The sequence below is a fragment of the Hippopotamus amphibius genome, chromosome 11 (genome assembly GCF_030028045.1).
Source record: "Hippopotamus amphibius kiboko isolate mHipAmp2 chromosome 11, mHipAmp2.hap2, whole genome shotgun sequence".
Lineage (NCBI taxonomy): Eukaryota > Metazoa > Chordata > Mammalia > Artiodactyla > Hippopotamidae > Hippopotamus > Hippopotamus amphibius.
Window position 1 is genome coordinate 31,468,725 of NC_080196.1, and position 19,603 is coordinate 31,488,327.

A 19,603-nucleotide genomic window follows, 5' to 3' on the forward strand; every position below is an offset into this window, starting at 1 on the left:
TCCATGTTTCCAAAATAATATACTGTATTATTATTTCTTAGTGTATCATCCTAGGCACTGTCTATCTGATTTCTACTAAGAGAGTGAACATTTAGCTCACATCCACCCTGGTCCTATGTCTTCTCTTCTCTAACCCTCCTAATAGAGTTACATGTCTCTACTCAGGCCCTCCATTGCATCTCTCCCTCTACAAAGTCACTGCTCATCCAGACCTTTACTTTTTGTTCTACTAACGATGGACATTATCTCTTGACTCTTGACTTTCCATAATGAACACATAGTAACTCAAACTTCTCTCCACCCTATTCCTCACTTCTACCTCCTTCTACCTGCTTACCTATAGGTACTTCTACATTTTAAAAATCAATCATGGATTATGGTTTTCTCAGGTTATATGTGGGAAGTTGCTGCATAACACAGAGGAATCAACTCGATGATGGATGATGACTTAGAGGGCTGGGATAGGGAGAGTGGGAAGGAGTTGCGGGAGGGAGGAGATATGGGGATATATGTATAAAGACAGCTGATTCACTTTGTTGTACAGCAGAAACTGGCACAAAGGTGTAAAGCAATTATATTCCAATAAAGAGCTTAAAAAAATCAATCATGGGACTTCCCTGGCTGTCCAGTGGTTAAGACTCCATGCTTCCACTGCAGGGGGCACGGGTTTGATCCCTGGTCCAGGAACTAAGATCATGCATGCCACATGGTGCAGCCAACTAAAAAAAAACAATAAAAATAAAAATCAATCATATTTACATTCTCCTGTATAATCATAGTCTGCCGGAGCCTGCCGGCAAAAATGAATTCTTCTTTGGCTTGTTAAAGAGGTGATTCTAGGAGTTGAAAACCAATAAGCGTGTCTGCACTGTTAGACTAGGTGAATACTGTTCCCCACAGTGGAGTGAAGTGCTCTAAATCATACTTTCTTCTCTGGGCCATTCAGAGAAGTTTATTTTTTGGATTTCAGGTTTAACAGAGTCTCCACCCAACAGCTCAAAATCAACCCATTTTAAATTACATCACACTTACGTCATGGCTTTTCTGGTCATTTCCCCTCTTGGAGTTTCTAGTTTTAACTTCGTTTTTAATTTTCAGTTTAAGTAATTTAATCTTTTATTTTTCTCCTTTTCATTCTGTCACCTTCTAAGAGCCCCAAGGGTTTCCAAGTTCCAACTGTACTTTCAGTTCTATTGAATCCCATTGTTTCCTCCAGCTTCCTTATTTAATCAGGATGGGTTTGTTTCCCATCCTAGCCTCCTAGCCTCATCCAGATCAGAGCCTCTTTTCCTTGGGGCCCATGCAGTGAGGATGCCTTTCACTGCCACCCCTTCCAAGGAGAATTAATAACTCACTTCTCAGAAACCCCACAGTCCTGTATTTACCTACATGGGCTCGTTCACTATAGTGTTATTTCCTTAACCTCCAGGTCTACTCATCCTTGAAATGGTACCTGACGTACAGTTTGCTCTCAATAAACACTATTTGAAAACACTATTGAGCATATTATTACTGATTATTCCAATATCTTGACTGAGGACAGAGTCATCAATTTTGCTCATGTTAAAGAGTAAAGAGGCACTTCTGTGTTGATGGGAAATGGGAGTAAGAATTAAGCAATAAGAAACAGCTCAACAAAGAATCAATTTATAAACACAAGTACATTCTTTTTCACCACATCAAAACAAAAACAAAACCCATATCAGATCCACCTTATAATCTGTATGTCTGTGTTGACTGGCCATCCTTTTGGAATGTGAGAACCATTCTTTATTCATTTCACTGGATTGGGGTTGCCAGAAAAAGTACGGGAAGCCCAGTTAAATTTGAATTTCAAATAAACAACACATAATTTTGAGTATAAGTCGGTTCCAAATATTGCGTGGAACCTATTTATACTAAAATTTTTTCATTGTTTGCCTGAAGTTCAAATTTAACTGGGTGTCCTGTGTTTCATTTGCTAAATCTGGCAAACCCTACACAGGGCACCTTCTCAGGACCTTAACCTGCTAAATGCCAACCAGTCTGACATCCTCAGAGAGTGTGATTTGATTACAGTGGAAGGAAGCAAAGAGCTGGCATGGAAAGAAAGAAATGTAATGTTTCATACTGGCCTTCAAGACTCGCTTTCAAAGCCTACCACTTTTTAGATGTGATGATGAATCTTCTGATTGTGTCTTCTGAATTTTCATCCGGTCTTAAGGTCAAAGGGAGAAGATCCTTAGAGACCTCTTGGGTAGGGTATCATGTATCCTTTTAGATTAATATTCTGGGGCAATTTGTTTCATAAGAGGTTATCCCAGGAAGTACAGGAAATTGTCATTAGACTAAAATAGCTTTATTTAAATATTCATCTGTCGTTAGGTTTAGATAAGTCACTGCTTCTTTAAAGATAATATTGGGTAACACTGTGAATGCTTCCCACATGCCAGGCTCTGTCCTAAGCATTTCACATACATTTGCATTTCATTGTCACAAGGTGCCTCTGACTAATGTACTTTGATTACCTCCATTTTACCCTTGGGGAAGCCGAGAAGCAGAAAGGATAAAGTGCCCAAAGTGACACCACTAAGAAGTGTGAGAAGGGACCTATAATCTATGCCTTCTGAATCCAGAGTCCTCCAAATAAAAATAAAATAAATTTCATCTACAGCCCTGTCAACCTTGCCAAAAGCCACTAGTTAAAAATATAAAACATTAACTCCACCCAGGAATTTCAATTTACTTCTCTGAGTCTCTAACTGAAGCTTTAAATGAATATTTTAAAATTAGAAAGTGGATTGAGGAGACCGCATTGGAAAATGAAGGAAGGCATTTCAGTTAAACCTCAAAGAACTGGGTTAAACTGAGCTATGAGATGGCCCCTTTATACACCATTTCCCCCCAAGTCATAAAAGCTCTTCCTGACTGCCCTTCACTGTATTTCCACGGAGAAATGAAACTAACTCAGGGGCAGGCTCTCCAAGCCGGAGCATCGTTCACATAATTTCTATATATAGTACCTTGGAGTCCTGTGTACTATACGCCGGAAAGCGGAATGCGCAGGGCATTGCGGATTGCAGCTGGAAACAGAGTCACCCGGAATTTAGTGAAACAAGCAAGGTCGGCGTGATGGGGGGTGAATGAACCTGGGAAAGATCTGATCCGAATCGAGTCTGAGAACAGCAACCGGGGGCCCAGCCCCCGCCCTCTGCACGCGTGGGTCGGTCACGGGCGGGGATAAGTTAACCCGCGGGTGCAGCTTGCGGACCCCGTGCCCTGGGAGGGTGCTGGGTGCGCCGAGCTCGCCCGCGTCCCAGCGCCTCGGCCGGTGTGAGGCCGGTGGCCACAGCTCCTCCCCGTCCCTCCTCCCCGTCCCTCCTCCCGCGGCGCCGGGGGAGGTCAGGGTCGGGGCCACCAGACCGCGCCGGGCCGAACGAGCACGAAGCCCGCGCGTGGCCCCCCGCCCGCCGCTCCGCGGCCACGGTGACACGGTGACCGCGGGCGACAGAGCCCGCGGTGCTGGCAGCGAGCGAGCAGCAGGCCGGGCCGGCGCGCCGGGTCCGGGTTCCCGCGAGGAGCTCACCGCAGCGCCGGGGTGAGGAGGGACCCCGGGGAGGGCGGGAGCGCGGGGGCGGCCGCAGGCTGGGGGGCTGGGAGGATGGGGAGGGTGGGGGCTGGGGGGCTGGGACTCCACCCTCACCCACCCTCAGCCACCCTCAGCCACCTCCAAGCCGGAGTCGGGCTCGCCTTCCCTGCCGCCCGCCGAACAGCGCTAGGAATCTTTGCGAGGCGGGTGAGGGAATTCGAACCCAGTCCTCCAAAACCTTTTCCCCGGGAAGCAACCCCTAAGAATTCGGTGCTAACAAGGAATCCTGCCGGAGAACCCGGAGCACAGAGAGTTTTCTTATCTATGGGTCTCCCGCTGGCTCAACACACACACACACACACACACACACACACACACACACACACACACACACCCCTCCGTCTGGGGAGTGTTGCTCTTCCAGAGCTGCTATAGGATCAGAATCACAAAATCAAAGCCGTCCCTCCTCCCCTCCACTCACTCGCACGTCCCAGAGCGCCACTGCGCTACCCTGAGTCGGCCAGAGGCTTGTTTTGAAAAAGCCAAACAGAACCACAAAGTGGAGACCATTCTCTTCCCCATCATCCCTATCATCCCCTGGAGCCTCTCATAGACGTTTCTAGCTCAAAAAACGAAAAGGTCAGGCTTTCATTCAGACCTGTGGTTCCTGGGGTGGCTTGGGAGGTAAGAGGAAGGAGGAGAGAGAGGTGTGTGGGCTCATCAAAGGGAGCTGGCCGCCCTTGAGGGACTTACCTGTTCGGGTTGGGGAGGAATTTGTGTTAACAGATCAGTCTTGCACAAATTACCTTTGACCCCAAAAAGAATGCTGAGCCGGGAGGCTGGTCAATGAGTAGGAGCTGGGAAACCTATCCCTTCAAAGTGTTGACAGTGACAAAAGCCCTAGGACCTCATCCTGGGCTGACACTGAACTCAGGGATCAAAGCGTTAAGTATTGGCCTGGTCCATACCAAGGGGAAGGGGACGGCCTTCAGGCCACCAGGAGGCACTGGTGAGCTGCCAGCACCTGCTGATTTCCTGCGGAAGGGCGTTCCGGTGGCCCTGCTGAAGCTGATGAGAGAGCCCTGGAGTTGGCCTTCTCCAGCGGCTGCTTCTGATCTCGGGTAACTGCCATCAGCAACGGGATTGAAGCAGGATTTCGGTTCCCACCAGATTGAAATCAGGCTGGTGCAGTGAGCTCTGAATCTTAGCCACTAGACCACTGGCCAGTGACAAGGCCCTGGCCCGTTGGGCTTCGCGGAAAATAAATTTCCACAAATAAAAGGAAAGTACTGAAACAAGTAAAGTGTTTATTAGGAGGAAAAAGAGTACCTGTGGATAGACGCATGGGTGGGATCAGAGAGAAAGTCGTGTCCTCCTGGTAGTTTGTATCATTTATATGGGGCATTTCTTTGGGTTTCCTTTGGCCAGTCATCTTGCTTTGCTTGGTTGAGTCCGTATTTGGTTTATCGCAGGGTCCTCCCATGTGCACATGGGCATCTTTTGGACAAGATGGATTCTAGCGAAGAGGCCTATGGGTAGGTTGACATCACTCTCTTTTTGACCTCCAAGGAGCCTTTCTGTGCATGTATAATCGGGAAGGTCTCCTTGACCTCGAGAATGAAAACTATGTGGTCTCTTGTCTGGGCAGGGCTTAGCTCCTCCTCTTCCTCATCTTGGAGTATCTGTTCACAGCGGACAGACTCCAGCCGTTCAGCCTGGGGTCCATCTATCTCCTGCCTCACGTCCACTCATCGCACATCGAATGTTTGCTCCCCTCCCCAGTCATTTGTGCAGGAGCTGCTGCCTCGCTGGGGAGGTGATGCTGTACGCTGAACTGGGCCCTTCTTACTCAAGGCACTGAGGGGGAATGACTAGCAGAATTGGGGGATATTAACCTGGTTCAGCCACTCCTTTTACAGTTGAGAAATCCTCACTGAAGTGTGAAAGGGCTTGCCCGGCACCCTGAGGAGTTTCCTGCGAGCAGAACCCTGGGCAGCTGGTTCCTCGCTTCCCCTACACCATGTGTCTGTGCCCTTCGCACATCAGCTGTGGGGAATACGTGTTCCATCACCCAGTTAGGTTTGTGGTCCTATACAATTTACCACCCTCTTGGAGGCTCTCAGAATAGAGCATTAAGGCAAGTGCTAGCTAGGTACCAGGGCAACTGGAGTGAACCTGGGAATGTCAGCTGGAGTTAGGAATCTGGACATTTCCTGGAAAGGAAGATGATCCTGGGGTTATTTATACCTTGGTTCATCTTAAGCCTGAATTTTTTTCAAGATCCTTTGATAATCGGCTTGACAGACTTCTTGAGACACTGAAAAGTTTCCATAAAAGTGAAGCATTGAAGAGAAAGTGATGAATGAAGGGAAACTGAAGGGGAATGTTTAGCTCTCAAATCATACTATTCCAGAATTTCCAGGATTTTGAGGAAGCATTGTAGTTTGAAGGGGTGGGCTGTGTGTTCTTACTGCTTTTCTCTACAAAGCCAGGCACCTGTTCTGTGTCCTGTCACTTTGCTCCACGTTGCAGGAATGACTCATAACACCATAATAGGCACAGTCAAATATATATAAGCTTGTAGTTTAAAAAAACAGACCTAGCAGTTGAGGAGAAAGAAAAAGTTTACTGTACAAATAGGTACCGATTTAATTAAGTGGGCTGGTTGATTGATAGTACAAGCTTCATTCATTCATTCTTTACTGATCACTTACAGTGTGCCAGGGATTGAGTCTAGCACAGTGAGTAGGGCAGGTGCAGCTTCTGTTCTCATGGAGTTCATGTCCTAGAACTGAGGGATGAGCAAGGTCAAATTTAGAAAGGACTAGATGTTTTGAAGAAACGGAAACAGAATGCTATGGCAGAGTAGTGTGGTGTGTGTGTGTGTGTGAGAGAGAGGGAGAGAGAGGGGCAGCTGGGAGGGCCTCTTGGATTGTGTTTGGAGGAGAGGCTCTTCTGAGAGATGGCTTTGGGATGAGCCCCCTGAAGACAGACAGGCAGTTCCAGTGGGGGGAACAAGCTTGACGTGTTCCAGGCACAGCTGGAGGGCAGTATGTCTGGAGCAGGGGAGGGAAGAGGGGGGCAGAGGCGTGAGGTTGAGGAATGGGGGTCCAGGTCATGCAGAGGCCGAGATTAGCAGTCTGGACTTCGTTTCAAGTGCAGTGGATCACCCAGAGCAGAAGTGTGACTTGATAGATTTACATTTCTCTCAGGGGTTCCTCTGGGTGCTCTGTGGAAGATGGATTACAGGAGGAGAAGAGGAGAGATGAGGAAATGCCAGGTTTATTTATTATGGGGACCTGGCGGAGGATGGGAGCAGTAGGTGGGCAGAAGCTGTGTTTCAGGGCAGAATGAGAAGTCACTTAATGTTTCTCAAATTTCCTGTCTCCATAATGAGATGACGTTGCTACATCTGGCCCACTCATCTTGTAAAAAGAAATAAGCTAATGACCATGCTCGTTAAAGTAATGCAAGATTTTATTTTATTACTATTCTAATTTGCTAATATTATGCTACTTAGATTATACTTACCTGTGCTTCATTTTCAAAAATTTTATAATTTCAATGTCTTTTTCTTTATTCTTTTCAATAAATATAATTTATCGTACATAAAAAAATATTTTGCCCTGCTACGAGCATTGGAAAACCTTAACCAAAAGTTACTAATAAAACACACCATCATAGAATGCAGGGAAATTAATGCTAACATAATAGTCAACTTACTTTTTTTTTAATATTCCATCAAAAATTTTAATGTGGGATAAAAAGTAGTTCATTAAACTTTGATATTCACCATAAAGTAAAATTCAGAAATGAGCAATGGGTGGTCGAAGAGCACGAACTTCCAGTTGTAAAGTAAATAAGCCCTGGGAATATCATATACAGCATGGTGATTATAGCTAATGGTGCTATATTGTATAGCCAGCTTACCTTTAAAACTTGAATGTGATCAGATAAAATTCAAAATAGAAGCTGGAAACTGAAACTTTATTTTACGTTAGCAGATTTGTCATTGTGCTGGATGTGGCTGGATACAGGCATCTGTGTGCGCAAAGATCTGTTGATAATTGAAAATCTACATGTGGCAGCAGAATTTCTGGAGGGGGCTGGGAACCAGAGTTGAATAGGATTATTTCGCTTAGCAAAGCATCCTTTCTCTGAGGAAACTCTTGAACTTTCCCTAGTTGATCCCTGACTCAATTTCAGGCAGCCAGGCAAGAGTTTCGAAGTTGTTTACCAACAAGGGTAGGACTGACTTTCTCAGTGGCCAGACAGAAAACTGCTAAAATGCTGCAACCCTGCTTCTCTTTCTTGCCTCATTTTGACACTCGACTTACTAGAAGGAAAGGCATCTGTTTAGAAGAAAATAGAAGCCCTTCTTCATTTACATCGTGTGCAGTGGAAGGTGCAGTTCTTAGTGACTTCATGGTCGCCTAGGTATCTTCCCCTGCCAGACCCCATTAATTATTTGTTGGTCGGTGCATCTGAATTTCAGCTTGAAGTGGCCAAGCTGGTGATTCAAATTGCAGACAAAATGTCACCGTAATTCTAGAATCGGTATGCTTTTTCTCCTGCCACATTTACTAAGGGCTGGGGGTGGTTAGGGCATCTTTAAGGGAGAGGTTTCAGTTTCTCCCAGAGGCCACAAATCTATTCTGTTTGACTTACATAATGCTATGAAATATTGAATTAGGTGCTCTTTTAAAAAATCAGCCTGTTTTACATACAAATATGGTTCTCCAGGTTTACTGGACCTGGTAATGTGGAGCTCTCATTCCAACATGGCAGCAATCAACTGGAGTAGAGATGGACCCTTTCAGATGGCCCCACCTGCCACAGCCCCCGCCACTGCTTTTTCTGTCACACACGTCCCGTTGAGCTCATTTAAGTTACCTGGCTGGGAACCTTATAGACTTCTGATCTTGCACCTCAGGGGTAGGGTTACCTAGTCCGGCCTGACCAATCCACATTCACCCTCATCCAATACAGGAATTCCTTCTCCAGTATCCTTGATGGTGTTCCCCAGACCTGCACTTAAACTGCTCCTCTGATAGAGACAATACGGTAGTTGTCGAAAAGCTCCAGCTAACAGAGTTCTAGGGTCTGGGTCCACAGGGAACACGTCCCTTTTCCACAGAACTGTAGCTGTCATGTGCCATCTGGGTTTTCTCCAGAGTAAACATCTCTGGTTCCTTCAGCAGCTTCTCATGTGACTTGTTGCCTTGTTCCCTCATCAGTCTGGTTATTGTTAAGTTATTGTCCCTTTGAATAAACTTTCATTTGTTTTTTTGTTTCTTTTTAATTAATTAATTGTCTGCACTGGGTCTTCGTTGCTGCACACGGGCTTTCTCTAGTTGCGGTGAGTGGGGGCTACTCTTCTCTGTAGGTGCAGGCTTCTCATTGCAGTGGCTTCTCTTGTTGGAGCATGGGCTCTAGGGTGCAGCCTTAAGTAGTTGTGACATGTGGGCTTAATAGTTGTGGCTCGTGGGCTCTAGAGTGCAGGCTCAATAGTTGTGGCACACAGGCTTAGTTGCTTCGCAGCATGTGGGATCTTCCCGGACCAGGGCTCGAACCCATGTCCCGTGCATTGGCAGGCAGGTTCTTAACCACTGCACCACCAAGGAAGTCCAAACTTTCATTTGTTTAAGTCCTTACAGCTTCACCAGTTCAATAAGATGTGGTTTAACTGGCGTGGAATGTACCAGAATGCTTCCAGTATTGCAGCAAACTGCCCAGGGATCTTAGGTAACTTACCATTTAGGACTTGAAAGCCATATAGGGCACCAAACTTCTGGACATTTGCAAACTGGAGGCAAATGAGTTCCCATGTCCAAAATGTGTGTAGAATCAAGTAATTTTATTTTACTTGGAGCCGTTAAGTACTTGTGCTTATGAATATATATGAAATTAAATTGCTTCCACAATAGGGAACTGCTTATTATTTTGCTTTTTTGGCCATATCTCTTTTCTTAGGTTGTGAAATGATTACACAAGAGTTGCATCTACTATGCCCAAGATAAGAGGCTTTAGACTTTTTTTGCAGAAGTGACTTGCCTGTTATGCATTTGGGATAATGTCTGTATTATGTTTTGATTCCATTAGCTACTATGGTAGAAAGAACATAATATCAATACAGTAGGTATTATCTTTTCTCTTTCCTAGTCTCAATATCGGCAAGTATGAAGTAGGACATTTTTGCTAATGCTTTTAAATGGAATCATGTATCTTTGCTAAAGATGGAACCTCCAAGTCCAACCACACTTATGCACCCCTACCTTCTTCAGGATCTCTAGCAGGGGACCAGTTAGCCCAGCTGGAATCCTCAGTATGGAGAACTCTCTCTACATTGTGAGATATACATCATAAATGGCTTTATTACTTTAAAAGTTGTCCCGTGTATTAGCCAGGCATCTGCCTCCCTATAGCTTGTTTCAGAACAGAATAAATATTTCTTTATTATCAAACAAGAATGTGGTTTCACCTGCATCCATTTAGTTCAGCGTTTCTCAATCTCAGCATGATTTACATTTGGAGCCATATATGTCTGTTGCGGGTCTGTCCTGTGTACTGTAGTATATTAAGCAGCATCCCTGGCCTCTGCCCACCAGATACCAGTAGCAGTCCCCCCCCCCCAGTTGTGACAACCAAAAATGTCTCCAGACACTACCAGATGTCTTCTGGGGACCGAAATTGCCCTGGTTGAGAATTGCTGCTATGGAATGATGTTCTAGCTGCCTTTAGCCTGTTTCAGAATGAAGTAAATATTTTTGTCTTTATCAAACAAGGATATAGTTGCTTAAAAAATATCACTATAGAAAAATGTATGAGGTCACTTACATCTAATTATGAACAGGAGTTTTTACTAATTCCTGAGCAGGGGAGGGAATGGAGGTAAAGTGACAGAGATTTGAACTGTCAAAATTACACCTTTCTGTAATTTTTGAATTTTTAAACAATTACTGTGCAACATTAATACAAAATAACAAAAGATACTGCAAGTAGAAAAAATAGTAAGTTGCTTGGAAATCATGGATGAAAGATTGACATTCTCCTGCTTCATGCTATTGTAAAATATCTGAAGCAGAAGATTTTATCTTCTTTCTCAAATATTATTTGCTATTGGGTTCATTTTGAGATACTTAAGCCACCTTCTTTGACTTCAGTTGAAAGCAAATTGGCCTATTTGCTCTCTGTTCTCTTTCTGTAACTTTATATACTCTGCATTAGTTTTTCACTTCTGCTGCAACAATTTATCACAAATGTATTGGCTTAAAGCAACACATCTATTATCTGACAGTTCTGTAGGTCAGAAGTCTAATATGGCCTCACTGGGCCAAGATCAAGGTGTTTTTAGGGCTGTATTCCTTTTCAGAGGTTCCGGGAAGAATCTGTCTCCTTACCTTTTCCAGATTCTAGAGGTCTCTCGTATTCCTTGGACCTTCCTTCATCTTCAAAGCCAGCAGTGGTGGGTTGAATTCTCAAATTTCATCACCCCGACCTTCTTTTCTGCCAACCTCTCCCACTTTTAAGGACACTTGTGATGACACTGGGCCCACCCAGATAATCCAGGTTAATCTCCCTATTTTAAAGTCAACTAATTAGCAATCTTAATTCCACCTGCAACCTTAATTCCCCTTTGCCATGTAATCTAACATATCTGGAGGGTCTGGGGATTAGGATGTGGGCAATTTTTGCAGGGAGGAGAGTGTCATATTTTGACTGCCATACCCTCCCATTCTAAAAGTTCATCAGGCAAAATTTGACAAAGAGAGTACTGATACCTATGAAAGAGCGTTTTCTTTTCTCTTTACCAATGGCGGAAGAGTTAAGACACATGCCTTAATCTCTGGCCAGAACTTCTCAGAGTTATTCACCAGCCCTTGACAGATATGAACTTGAGAGTGGACATTTCACCTGCTGTTTTGGTCTGCCTTTTGTTTCAAAAAGGGAAATGATGCCTGATGAGAATTTAACACTGATGGATGGGAAAATAGGATTAGCAGAGGTCATGGTGGTAGATGGAGACCTCAGCTGAGATGCAGAAGAGCAAGGAGGAAATAGTGGTTTCAGTAGCAGACATGAAATCCACAGAGGAAAAGCAAAGATAATACCCACTTTCAAATGGATTTAAATAAGAATGTATTCTCTGGGCTCTCAATTAAAGATCTTGACCTACCAGGATGGTACTTTATTTAGTGGTCCAGGAGCCAAAATTGAAGAAAATGATTTTCAGGCTTTACTATTTTAAAAATTGTTGATTTTTTTGCAATAAATATTCTCATTGATTTAAAATATTGGAAAAGTAGAAAGAAGGATTAAAAATTACCTTTAGTTTCTAACTGTACAAAACTCTCTGAAGGAGATAAATTTGTAAGCACTTGTGTTTCTTTTTATTTTGTTTCTTCTTGTTCTTGTTGACGTTCCCTTCTCCCCCTCCTCCTCCTTCTTCTTCCTCTTTTCTTTTATGTGTATGGGATCACAGATAATTCTCTTAATTCTCTATATACCATGTTACTTAAAATTAAACACTTTTCATGGTCATATAAACTCTTTTTAAATATCCTCTTTAAATTATTTCTTATTAGTGATACAACACATTTTATTGTAAAAAATGTGAAAAATCATGAGAAAAAAACACCCATAATTCCATCACCCTTATTGTATTGCTTAATAGTCTTTTCAGTATGAACTTTTAGCTGGCAATTTTATATTCTTTGTTTCAATTACAATTGCATTGTAAATGGTTTCCTAAGTAACTATTTTGTAAATATCATGTCAATTAACTGAAGATAATCCCATTGATGATATCTCTCATTGTTTGACATCTGCAGGGTTTCCATGTGTGTTGTGTATGTGTATTGGCTTTTCTAGAGTTGGAATAAATGCTGTATGGCAATACATTTTTAGGGTTTTACTTCCCCGTGTGTAAGGTTTATGTGTGTGTGCTGATCTTAAGCATGTAGTAAAAAGGTCAAAGGACATGGACAATTGAAATTTTGTCAAATTGCCATCCAAAAATCAGGGTACCTGTTTATACCACTAGAATTACTGGTTTTTCTTTGGTAAATTTAGCAGTGTTAAACAATAGGCAAGACCTGTGTTCCCGGTTTTTTGTTTACTAGTTACTACCCTATCTTTCCAGTTACATCTTTCTCAAAGAAAGGTTTATATTGGTTAGTGGTGGTGGTAATGGATTTTCAACCACCATGATTATTAAGACTGTGTGTCAAGGGTTTTAGTGTTGTCACTGGATCCTCTGTTCTAAATGTCCAAAGTCAATATAAGACTTTTCAGCGTCCTACTTCTTAAATGTAAATATATTTCTAACTGTCATATCCCACGGTTGAGGAAAAGGCACTTTTCTGCAGAAAAAGAACTTGGAGAAATAAAAGACTTCTTATGAATTATTCCTCTGTGTTCAGATTCGAGAGCCTCGTGGTCATCCTCCCAGAGATCTTAATGGTCATCAGGAGATAAAAGAAGCCAGTGTCCCAGCAAACCAGTGACTTGCAGCCAATTATAGTAGTTCTTTGTTCAGAAAAGCAAGAAGCGCTGTTTTTCTTTTAGCAACATGCGAAATGTTTGCTCATATTTACTTAAAATGTGTAATACTTCCATAGAAGATGGGTGGCTGCTCATAATAAAATCACATAAAAGAATAAAACAGCGTACTTAAGAAATAAAGCTAGAGAAATAAATCAGAAACCAGAGGAATGTATTGTTAAGGACCCCCCCCTCCCAAGAACTATGAGGAATTTTAAAAGACAAAAGATACTGGAATTTTAGCGGGAGAAGCTTCATTCTATCTGGGGAAAATGGACAAGAATCCCTTTCATATGCTTATGGTAGAAGCCAGCCATACCTTCAGCACTTAGTGCTGCGCACATAGTGCTTAGTAGATGTTTGAACGGGTGGATGGGTGAATGGGGGGTCTGGTGGATAGGCTGTTGTGGTGACATATGCTGCGGGAAAAGTCAGCACCATCAGAGAGGAACACATGGCCCTATCAGCATTGTGGGGAGGAGGCGGGGCTTCTGGCACCCAAAACCTGCAAGGGCATCATGGGAAGATCCCTAACTAGATTAACTGGAGAATAAGATGAAAAGCAAATGGTGTGATGCCCAGGTATCACAAGTTGAATACATTGGTGAAGAATTCGCATATCTTTGTAAACCTAAACAAATAAAACTTTGTATACTGTTAGATACACCTGCCTGCTTAAGCAAGAGGGCTCAGAGTTATAGTTATTCATCTTAAAGTAGTTGGTTTCCAACCCTGTTTCTTTCAAAGTGTGTGGTTTTGTCCTACCTCCTAGGTAAGACAGACCCCTGCATGTGCCCGCTTGCCCTTTACGCAGCCCAGTGATTCTCAGCTGGGGGCAGCCCTCCATCCCCCTCCCCCCAGAGGACACTTGACAATGTCTGGAGACAGTGCTGCACATCACAAGTGAGGCGAGGAGCGCTACCACTGGCATCTGGCGAGTAGAGGCCAGGGAAGCTGCTAAGCATCCTAAGGTGCACAGAACAGCCCCCACAACCAGGAATTACCTGGTCCCGAGTGTCCACCATGCTGAGGGTGAGAAACCCAATGCAGTCAGAGCCTGCAGCCCTGAGGCGAAGTTGGCAACGCAGCAGGACACAGTCCCTGGGTTTCAGATCACTGGCCTCTTTCTTAGAATGTGGTCTTGAGAATCTAATCTACTTGGCTTCCAATGGAGCTAATTTGGTTCCTGGGGAAGAAAGGAAAGGGGCACTGATTGAGGGTTGATAGTTGGACTCTGTGCTGGCATTTCCTCACCTCATCAACCCTACAACATAGGGATTGTTCGGTCCTTTTCATTGATTAGGAAATTTAGGTTCCAGCCCAATGACCCAATGACCAGCCCAACTGCAAACTCAGGCTTCCCATTGCCCTGGGCAGCCTTTAGATTCTCTGTCCAGATTGCGACAGGATCCACATTCTTCACCCAGGAGCACTGATACTCCTCACCTACTCACTGGTGGGGTGGGGCTCACTGCTGCTGCAAACCTGAGGGCCTGCTGATCAGCGCGCAAGGTCTTCTGGTCCCAGTGAGTCCATCATTTACTGTGTGGCTCCAGGCAAGTTGCTTCCCCTCTCTGGGCCTCAGCTTCTTTGTATGCAAAACAACAGGATTGGATTAGTTAGTGTCTCCTAGTTTGACCTGAACCAGAGTAGGTTTTGTCCATTTTCATCTAGACCACAAAACTGGGCACTCCTTAAAGCATGTTTTTCTCTTTTGTTTGTCATCCTACACCTCACCCCCACCCCATAGACACACACACACACACACACACACACACACACACACACTAGGACTCCCGTAGCACAATGCCTGGCTCATGGGTACTAATTTGAAATTTAATAACCACAAGCCACTGATTTTTTCGGGAAAAAAATGTACTGCAAACCTTTACACTGAAACTAACCACAACTTTCTCCTAAAATTAGTGCTCTAAAGCAAAGCTTCAAATCCAACATTGTCCCTGAATTGGACCTAAAGCATCTAAAGGTGTAGCTTCTTTCTGACAGGAAGCCACCCATTTAGATATAGTTGCCCCAGGAAAGAGCTAGGGTTTTGGTTGTTTTTTTTTATTCCTTTTCTTTTCTTTTTCCCTATTCAAGTGATACATGTTTACTGTTGACAACTTAGAAAAGCGCATGTTAAAAAAAGAAACCTAAGCCACCTATAATCCTACCCCTTAAATGTAACCACTGAGAATGTTCTGGTTTTACATTCATCTAGATTTTTTTTCTATTTGTGTATAAATGTACACATTTAAGTAAAAAGCAGAGCCTACTATACTGATGGTTTTTTCTCACATGCCTCAGGGGGTGGGGTTGGTAGTCAAAATGCTGAAACCTACCAGTCAACATGAGTCAGCCGGTCTCCAAGCCTCAGTGTGTTTTTGTTTGTTCACTTTTAATTTTTTTTAATTTTATTGACATATAGTTGATTTACAATGTTGCATTAGTTCCTGCTGTACAGAAAAGTAATTCAGTTCTGTATTCTTTTTCATATTCTTTTCCATTATGATTTATCACAGGATATTGAAACTAGTTCCCTGTGCTATACAATAGGACTTTGTTGTGTATACATCCTAGATATAATAGTTTGCATCTGCTAATCCCAAACTCCCAGTCCTTCCCTCTCCCACCCCACTTGGCAACCGCAAGTCTGTTCTCTATATCTGTGAGTCTCTTTCTGTTTCATAGATATGTTCATTTGTGTCATATTTTAGACCCCATATGTAAGTGATATCATATGGTTTTTGTCCTTCCCTTTCTGATTTACTTTGCTCAGTTTGATAATCTCTAGGTCCATCCATGTTGCTGCAAATGCAAGCCTCAGTGTTTTAACTGTAAAATGGAGGTAATAACACCTGCCTAACTCTACTCTTATCGTGAGGACTAGAGCTTACATACAGTACCCAGCTAAGCAATGCTGGCACACAGTAGATGCTCAATAAAAGATAATTATTTATGCTTCATATCACCTTCTTTTTATTTCTAAACCAAACCAGTGATCAAGATTTGGATTCAGAAGGTCTGAGTTGCAGTCAAAATATTTCTTTATCTTTAAGAGTTTCTGCCTAATACTGAAGCCGATCAAAACCAAAAATCAAAAAGTGGAGATGCAGGAAAACCAGCCCGAGTCTCTTCTCAGATGCCTGGGACACGTTAATCAGGAGTGTTTGTTGGCCCTTCCATAAGCCATGCTTCATCAAGTCCCCTTCCTGGTCCAAGGAGTCCTCATGCAGTTTTTTAGAAAACATAAAACTGATACAAAATGAATATCAAAATCTTCTTTTTTATTATTTAGCCTTTGACCATAGCATCAGTGATTGTTTCAAAAGGACTTAACCAGAACCGCCTGTTTCACTGTTAAACCTGAGAAAAGACTGGCTTCTGCTTCCCCACAGTGAAAGAAAAGATTGTTTCAGGAAAGGACAGTTGTCCCATTTTTATTTTCAATTCTGAAAAGAGGTAACTTTCCAAAAACAGAACTATTTGCACCCCCCCTTGTCTTGTTTATTACTCATCTCCTCCCTCAAACACAGAAGTTACATCACAAGCAATACTATGAATCATCCAAGCCCTAACTGATTATAGAACACAGCCCCACTCACTCTTGCTGGAAGCTTGGCAGCCAGAGGGTGTGGGCGTAGCCAGGGTGGGTTATTGCTTATAGGATCTGATTTGGGGGGACATTGAAAGTCCTCTTTTCTCCAAAACATTTCTCCCCATTGGCATATGGGTCTTTCCTTTAAAGTAACTTTTTTGGGGATTTTGAGAAGATGCCTCCAGAAGACCTTGGTTAGGGACTTCCCTGGCAGTCCAGTGGTTAAGACTTCCCCTTCCAATGTAGGGGGTGCAGGTTGGATCCCTGGTTAGGAAGCTAAGATCCCACATGCCTTGGGGCCAAAAAACCAAAACATAAAACAGAAGCAATATTGTAACAAATTCAATTAAGACCTTAAAAAAAAAAAGAGTCCACATCAGAAGACCTTGGTTAAAAGAAAGGGCTGTTATTTGGAAGTTAATGAGGAAAGGCTTTGGAACACCCCAGTTCCTCTTAGCAACTTGCTATGTTACGGCGCTGTTGCCTTGAGAAGCCAAAGTAAAGAGCAGTGTGGAACATTTGATAAGTTTCGAGAGTGACAGGCCATGATGGTGAACCAGAGGGGTGCCCCAGGCATTACCAGATCACTAACTACCCGAAGAGGGGAAGGAGGGCAGCGAACCCAAAGTTCCCTAAGAAATGAACAAGAAATGCTAATTAAAGTGCCCAGGGGAAATGAGAGTCCTTCTGCCATTCAATCCACTGGAGTAAAGGAGGAAGACCACCGTCTAGTACCACCCATGCCAAAGGCTCACTCTGTGACCCCAGGCAGGTTGCATAGCCTTTCTGTGTATCAGTGATGTTTGTTCCCGGAAGGAAGAATGGAGATGCTAGGATGTTTCTTTTATGCCCGCTAGACATTTATTCACACTACATCTTGTGAATAATCTCTTATAGGACTCATTATGACTGTTTGACAGTCTCTCTCCGTGCTGGGGATTTTAAAGACAAAAATCACATCTATTTTTAAAATCTTTTAATGCCAAACATAGTGACTGACACAATAGGCACTCTCAAAATTGAGTAAATGGACCCATGAACAAATGAATGGATGAATCAGCTAGTCATTAAATGATTGGGAGGATTATTACTCTGGGAATGAGGTCAAATAGCATATATAGAGGGTGATTTAAAAAAACTCAGTAAATAGTACTCTTACTGTTCCATTGCAGACATTACCAAACACTGCATCCTGGGATTAGCTATATCAGAGCCCATAGGGAGCTAGCATACAAATGCCCTGACCTGCCTTCTGAAGATTCTGAGTCAGGAAGTCTGGGATGGGGTTCAGGAGGCAGCGTGTTCCAAGGTTCCCCAAGAGCCTCGCAGCCTGCGGGAGGTCAGGCAGGCACCTGAAACAGGCCCTTTCACCTGGCCTTAACAGGCCCTTTCTGCCTGCTCCACCACAAGGACTAAAGGTGATGGTCCTGGCACTGGTCTGGTAGGAATGATGGGGAGCGCAGAGCAGGCCAGTCCTGTTTGGAGGTCTTAGGGAAGCCGTGCGAGCCTTTGGCTGTCTCCAATTCTTCCTGAGGTTATTGACAGGGAAAATGTGTTGAATAGCAAGTTGCTATGGGCAAGTGAGCCTTCTTGGGGTTAGTGCAGGGTTCCTAAAAATTACAGTGTTTCACTTTGTCTTCTCTTTTTCACTTCTTCATCCCTTGTTATCTTTCAAATGGGCTGAATGACACTCCCCTTATTCAGTCTAGACTGTAAGCATCCGGACTGGAATTTTCTAAAGCCCTCTGCTCATGCCCCTGTAAATATTTTCTGTGCATGATGTAATCTGATGAAAAACCAAGTTGTAACAGTATACAGAGGGCTAGCGTGGAGGCTGGCACGCATTGAGCCTGGCTTCAGTGCAACTTCTTCTATTGATTCCTTGGGAAACTTAGTAGCTATATCTTGGGGTTCATACACGGTACTCCAAAATTTTCAAGGGTCTTGACACATTGCTCCAAATATAAATTAGGGCAAGAACAATGAGATGGAGTCTCATCTCTTTGGAAAACAATTTATAATTCTTTGTTGTCGTCTCTCAAACCAGTTCTGGACACCTTAGCATCATTAAAATAACTGTTCTGTTCATTAACTTTAGTAGCTTTTAGTTTTAGAGTGACCAAAATGAACATTATATCAAGATGCCATGCAGTGGGAAAAGCAGGCACGCAGGCAATCTAGGTTTAAGCCCTGCCTCCAGCACTTGCTAGCTGTGTGATTAGAACAAGTCAGTTAAATGCTCCTGGCCTCAGTTTCCTCATCAATAGAATGGGGATAATTAAACTTCCCTCAAAGACTGTTTTGGGGGTGACAGTATAAGGTGCCATGTGCCAGAAACTGTGCAAAATGCTTGGCACACTGTGTTCAAATGTTAGCAATATTATCATCTATTTAGTGAACAAACTTTTTTTTTTTAACAACTCCTAGGTGCCATTTTAAAATAAAAAGACAAATTATAGTGCTGTGTGCTTATATGAAAAGATAGCTACAATATATCATCAAATTAAAAATAGAATTTGAATATATAGTATGAAGTTTTATAAACAAATTTTAAAACTATATATGTATGTATGTATATTTATACGTATGTATGTATGTTTGTGTATGTGTATTCAAGCATAGGAATACATTTGGAAAAAAAATCTGTTAGTAAGTGATTATTAGTGAAGACAGCTCAGTTTTTTTAAATTTACTTTATTCTGTCATGTTTGAAGTTTTGAAATCGTGTATTAACTTTGTAATAAAATTGAACATAAAAATGAAATATAAAATAAGATAAACCAAAATCATAAATAATTTTAAAGAGTTAAACTATACATATTTTTTCTGACCCTACCCCCCGCCCTCCACACACAAAAGGATATAGAATAAGGAAGTACTCTAATCATTGTACA

At 42.9% G+C, this 19,603-nt stretch overlaps 1 protein-coding gene across 4 annotated transcripts in view; it reads left to right on the top strand.

Annotated features, from left to right (window-relative positions):
- The first annotated feature begins 3,255 nt into the window (after window positions 1–3,255).
- PLA2G7 (phospholipase A2 group VII) overlaps window positions 3,256–19,603 on the top strand; it is a 36,980-nt gene continuing 20,632 nt past the window's right edge. Inside the window, exons 1-2 of one of the 4 annotated variants that reach the window (XM_057700278.1) lie at window positions 3,387–3,577; window positions 5,041–5,103. In XM_057700278.1, coding sequence (XP_057556261.1) covers window positions 5,058–5,103 — 46 coding nt within the window. In that variant the 5' untranslated portion in view covers window positions 3,387–3,577; window positions 5,041–5,057. Of the gene's footprint in view, window positions 3,578–5,040; window positions 5,104–19,603 lie in introns of those variants that run through there. The other 3 variants (XM_057700276.1, XM_057700280.1, XM_057700277.1) reach the window with 3 other exon arrangements.